Below are 5,975 nucleotides of genomic sequence, written 5' to 3' on the forward strand. Positions count from 1 at the left end.
GGGCCCTCTGGCGTCCCAAGCCAGCTCTTAACCATCGCGCCACTCGGCCGGCCCTCTAACTAAGTTTTTATGTTTTCATTCCCTCCTATAAAGATGCTTATGTAAAATAAAATGGATAAGGAAGAACAGAAAAAAAAAATGTCTGTAATTTATTCATTAGCATAACCACTGGTAATATATTGGTATATACACTTGTAGTCATCATACATATTTCTCCAAATGTATGATATTGCACTTTCAACTTAGCGATCTGTCTTGAAGAGTTTCCCAGATCACCGGAATTTCCTCTGCAGCATCATTTTGAACGGCTCACCAGGACATCATTGTATTTATATATGATAATATATTTACCCATTCGTGTATTGCTGGACATTTGTGTTGCGTACCACTTTTTGCTGTTCCAAATAGTCCTCTGATCATACATGTGTAACTACATCTTTGTGTACATCTATGGTTATTTCCTAAGGAAAATCACTAGGTCAAAGGGCAAATTATAGTTACTTAAGGAATATAAAAGAAAATAATACAAAACAAAATAAATAAAAATAAAGGAGCACTGCCCCCTTCCTTGCCTTACACACATTTTGCTGCTGGCCCCGTTGTGATGCATGGAAGGTTTTCCTGCTGCGCACACACACTGGGTCACACCAACACCTTCTCAGCGATCTGTTTCATGCCTTCACACCTTCTCTGTCCTTCCATCTCTGTTACAGATTGTGGCCAAGAAATACCGTGACTATGATATCCCGTTTGATATGTCAGCCCTGAGGCGGTACATGAGGAACGCCTACGCCAGGGACGAGTTCACCAACACCTGTGCAGCTGACTCCGAGATTGAGCTGGCCTACGCGGACGTCGCCAAGCGCCTCAGCAGATCGTGAGCACGGCCATCTTGCCCCATCGCTGCTGCAGAAGGACTCAGCTTCTCCCAAAGGACTCCGCTTCACACACAGACTCCTCTTCCGCATTGCCTCGGGAAACATCTTTTTTTTTTTTTTAAATCAGGTCGCACCTTGCTGGTATCATCAGAATTTCAGCCTGCTGTCTTTTTGTGAAGGTCAGCGCTAACCCCATCTGATCACACAGGAATCTGCAAGCAGAAATGTTAGAAATAGTCAAGCTCTCAGCCTTTGAGCCTTGTCTGGGTTCAGGGTATCTGGGGTCAGTGTTGGAGAACCCACGTGTGGGACCGGCACTGGCCCCTTCTGCCAATCTCAAAATATCTCTCAGATGCATTGGAAACATGCAGTATTGTGTCCTCTTCCACCCTCCTCTTTGTCAGTAACTCCAAGGCCAAGGCCAAATGCCATCTGAGTTCTTCTTAGACAGAAATCACTGCTCTTAGGGGAGACAAAGAGAGTGAATGGAGAAGGACAGAGCAGGCTGTGGATTTTGGCATCTGGCAGACACACCTTAAGCCACTCAATGCTTTGACAGTCCTGTCACTTTGGGCACTGAAGGCCAGATTGGAAAAACCACTGCAGACACAGTCTCAGTTTGCTCCGATGCTGTGAATGTCGTGATGCTATTGTGCACTTGACTGATGCTGACCTTCATTTTTATGCTGTCCAGGCCTTGCCAGGAAAGGAAATTGGCACGCGATTTCAAATGGGGGTGACTGGGAAGGGGAGGGGAAAGGGAGCAGTGTAGATGCCAAAAGGCCCACGGGGGTCTACCAACCACGGGGTTTGCTTGCTTAGGGGTAGTTGTTTTGTTGGGGATTATATACTTGGGTTTGACGATGTTTCTCCACGAGTGAATTTTGGTCCGTGAGAAAGCAAATGGGTGTGGGAGATGGAGAGATGGGTGAGGATGAAGAAGTTCTTTATGATGCTCGATGTTCCCTGGGAATTCTTGAGACAGGTCTTCTCTCTCATGATCTAACTAAGTCTTGAACTGGTGATGTAACTACCAACCCATTAGCAAAACCCAAGAATTGGCCAAAAATGACTTTCCAGTGTCTACAAGTTGTTCCTAGATGCAGGTCTGCTAGTTGGCTGCTCTCAGGCAGCCTCTGATGGGTGAGACATGTAGTTAAAAGGTGGCATGATCATGGAACCTTAGGAAGAAAGTCCATGAGCCTTTCTGACTGGGAAACCATGTGGTTTGAACTTGAAGAAAAATATATGCCCATCTGGGTAAATGTTCCTGCCCTATGACTCAACTACCAGATGAAAAAAAGGAAACCGTTTTTTTTTTGTTTGTTTGTTTTGTTTTTTTAGCTAATTTTGTGCTCCTTAGTCTCCTTGAGTGTTACCTCCTTAAAAGCTTACCCTGCTTAAGCATGGGGACCTGTGCAGAGGAAACTAAGAGAAATGAACTAACCATCAGCTCCGTCTCCCAGTGAACACCTTATGAGGAAACCCACCTGCCACACACCCTCACCTTCACCAATCCTCCCTTCCTCTGGTGGAGAGTAGCTTCCAAGGACTTGGCTTATTGCTCAGGGAGGGCAGGATACCATGAGTCTTATCCATAGAAACATCGGCACTTCCTAACCCAAGCAATCCCTGGACCTATCTGCCTACAGGCATCTCTGAACCAAAAAAAAAAAAAAGTGATCCATTGATCAGAGCAGAGGGGCGGAAGCAGGGGGTCTCCTTTAGCCCACTGAGGAACAGGAAATTTATCAGTAGGACATTTTGTAAGCCTGGGAGCTTTTTTTTTTTTTTTTATCCTAGTAGAATGAGTTGATTTATTTCCACCTCTAAAGGAAGCTTTCCAGAGCTGCCTGGAAACTTTGTCTCCGGAGGTGTTTAAAAAGACCCGGTGAGGAAATAGTCCTTTTTACTGTAGGGGAAAGCCCCAAATGGGCCTCCTGGGGTATGAAAGCTTAAGTGATCCCAAAGGCCTTTTAATTAGGGTGAAATCCTGTTGTCCCACCACATTCTTCCCTGACCTTCACAGCACAGGCACGATGACCTAAGAGGCAGTTTACTTTCCTGAGACCCACGGTGGCATTCTTCTTGAATGCAGCACATCCATGTAACACAGCCAGTGCAACACAGAAACAGAAGGACGCCCAGGTGGACCGGCTCCCCCAGAGGACCTGGAAAATACAACGAACCCTGATTTGATACTTAGCATTCAACAGTTGGCGAGTCTTTAAAAGCAGTCTTTAAAAACACACAAGCCAAACCAAATCAATATTGTTGTTTCTAGATGTTCCTTCTGTGGTTGACTTAGTTTTACATAAATAGCAATATTAACAGGCACTGAGTGGGGGGCAGTTATATGATCACTTGTAACCATTTAAAAGAGGGGGAGGAGTTAGAGATAGAAGGCACTTCTGGATATTAATTCAGGAATATCTTTTTATTTCAATAGCAGATTATCAAATAATACAACTATTGACTTAGAGCTTTAATGTCTTATGACCAGATTAATCAGAGTATTTTTAAATAATATTCCTTTCAGATTATTATTTTTTTTTTGCACACGAGACCTGTTATCTTCTATTCATTGCTCTTTAGCATTCAAACAAGACCACGTGTGCCCTCTGCATGAATGCACATTCCTCTCCCTTGGTCAATATTCTTCTCCCAGCTTAGTTTCAGGATACTTTCATTTCATAATTGGGTATAATCCAAAGTATGCTTAATTTTATTTAATATTACTTAAGGAAATTTGATTCAATGCTCCCCCTCCCCATCCAAACATAAAATAAAAGATTGCCTCATTATAGGATTTGGGCTAATCTGTGTTTCTATAAAAGCAATCTGTTTTATGGCGAAACATAGTTTTAAAGATCCAATTATCTAGGGTATTTTAGGTATAGCTAGAGATTTCACTATATTGACTATATATATATTTAAAATACAAAATCTCCGGCTGATGTTTGAACTTGTCTTACTTTACTGACTCCACTGGTTGTCCCATTTTATAAGCTAGGGAGTTAACTAATTTAGCAAAAGACGCCTAGCTTTTATAAAAGAACAAACATTTCATTTTACAAAGACACTCCAAATGATGGTTCCTTAATTTTCTCAAGACCTTTAACTGTGGTGATAAAATAACAGGACTGGCTTTCAGGCCTTAATAAATGTAAAATGCCTTTTAATGAAGATATTGCTGAGTGTTTTCCTCATGAATCTCAACCAGTTATAAATTTGTTTCCCAGTCTTGATTGGTATTAACTGATTCAAATAAAGTTGGTTTATTTTCTAATATTATAAAAGCAATCAACAGATGTCTTATTTGAGGTGGGGATTTCCTAGGCTGTTTTAAAGGACAATATGAAATATCTCTTTTTTTCCAAATAAGGGTTATCTTATTTCCCATTATAAAAGAAAATACAAACGTCCAGTTATAAAATAAATTGTTCAAAAGAAAATGTGTGAATTCTCCTCAAAATTAAAAGCCAAGAAAGAAAGGTGGAGAAAGAGAAGGACAAGCAAAAAGCTTGTGACCCAGCCTTCCAAAAACTAGTTTTTATTTTAGCAAGGCTAAAAGTCTATCATAGTACATGGGCTAGGTAAAAAAAATATACTGATATTCCTTCAGGTTTCTTATTTCAATTTCCTACCTGTACTGTAGTACCTGGGGGCAGGCCAACAGCGACAGTCCAGGTGTGATTTAAGGAATGCCTTAAAATATTTATCTACCTTCACCCAAAGCTTGGTCCTCAGTGGCCAAGCCCTCTCAGCATTCCTGACCTGAAATTTCTACCCTCAGCACCACATCACTGACTGGATCCAGGCCCTCAGAGTCCTCAGTAAGTTTACCTGAAGTCAACATAATACCTGATAAGGACCTCTGTGAGCATTCCCATTGCTAAAATGTGTGAAGGTCCTGGCAGACCCCTATGTTCTCCACGCTCTGTCAGCACCTAGCTTCTCATTACCCGGGAAGGGATGGAACACCTGACCTAGGGAATGAGTCCTGGTGGAAGAGGCAGCCTCAGAGCGGGTGTAGCAGGTGCTGTCGATGGTCATCTTTCCATCCCGACCACCCCGTCGTCTTCCTCTGGCAGAGCTCTGATTCGGCCAGGAGCCTACCTCCCACTCCCGCTCCCTTCCCACCAACCACTCCCTCCCTCCTCTCATGCGACTCAGGTGAGAGTGGTTCCAACCCCAGTCCCAGAGGTGAATCATGACGGGTCTGAGCCCACCCTCCTAGCTGTGGTTGGTTTCAGAGTGGGCCCTTGACCAAGTCCCACCCAGTATTGTGAGGAGATATGTGATGAAGAATGAGAAAGATCTCCTTAAGAAAGTGACTCCTTAAGTCTCTGCTTTTGGTGCTGCCTCTGGATGCAGATGTGAGGCCTGGGTCTGCTGCCATCCTCTAGAGACCATGATGGGCAACCCTCAGGGCAAAGGCAACACTCTGCAAAATGCCTCAGGAATGGGGAGAGCCTGGGTCATGAATGGGATCGCTGAACTGCTGAATTGGCAAACTCTGAAACTGGCTTAAACTCTATTGCCAGTTCTGTAATATATCCCACATTGTTTGAGGGTAGACTTGTCTGTCTGTTTGCTTGTTTGTTTATTATTGTGAATGGCCAAAGGCATCTCTTGTGGCACATTAGCCAAGTGTGTTGTTGTTATTGTTGTTAATACCCATTAGATCATCACATTGCTCTCCCAGGATGTGTTATATGTTTCCATTGTTTGAATGAAGACGGTGGACTCTACAGGCTGACCCAGGGTTGGGGGCATGGGAGATTTCATTGCTCTGCATCTGTGCTATGATGACACCTAGGGGCATATGAGTGGCAACGACCATGCCTTGCATTGAGGAGAACTGAGTCCTGTTCCAGGGAAACTTCCAAAATGCAAACTTGGAAATGAGACTATATCAAAGGTTTTGTGCTGTGTCTCTTTTATTTTATATCTAGTAGCTAAACTCCCCCAGAATCTCCTTGGAAAGGCATGGGGAATCAGACTGGAAAAGTAAGAAGCTAAGGACTGAAAATAAAGACATCAGGATTCTAATCATAGGCCCATCACTAAGTTACTATGTTACCTTGAGCAAGG

At 43.2% G+C, this 5,975-nt stretch overlaps 1 protein-coding gene across 2 annotated transcripts in view; it reads left to right on the forward strand.

The window, feature by feature from the left end:
* The window catches only part of CLIC5 (CLIC family member 5), a 111,901-nt gene extending 107,729 nt beyond the window's left edge, over nucleotides 1–4,172 (forward strand). For both annotated transcript variants that reach the window (XM_019642737.1, XM_019642738.1), the window contains one exon: nucleotides 714–4,172. In XM_019642737.1, coding sequence (XP_019498282.1) covers nucleotides 714–881 — 168 coding nt within the window. In that variant the 3' untranslated portion in view covers nucleotides 882–4,172. The remainder of the gene's footprint in view (nucleotides 1–713) is intronic.
* The last annotated feature ends 1,803 nt before the right edge of the window (nucleotides 4,173–5,975 follow it).

Source organism: Hipposideros armiger, unplaced genomic scaffold (genome assembly GCF_001890085.2).
Source record: "Hipposideros armiger isolate ML-2016 unplaced genomic scaffold, ASM189008v1 scaffold_72, whole genome shotgun sequence".
NCBI lineage: Eukaryota > Metazoa > Chordata > Mammalia > Chiroptera > Hipposideridae > Hipposideros > Hipposideros armiger.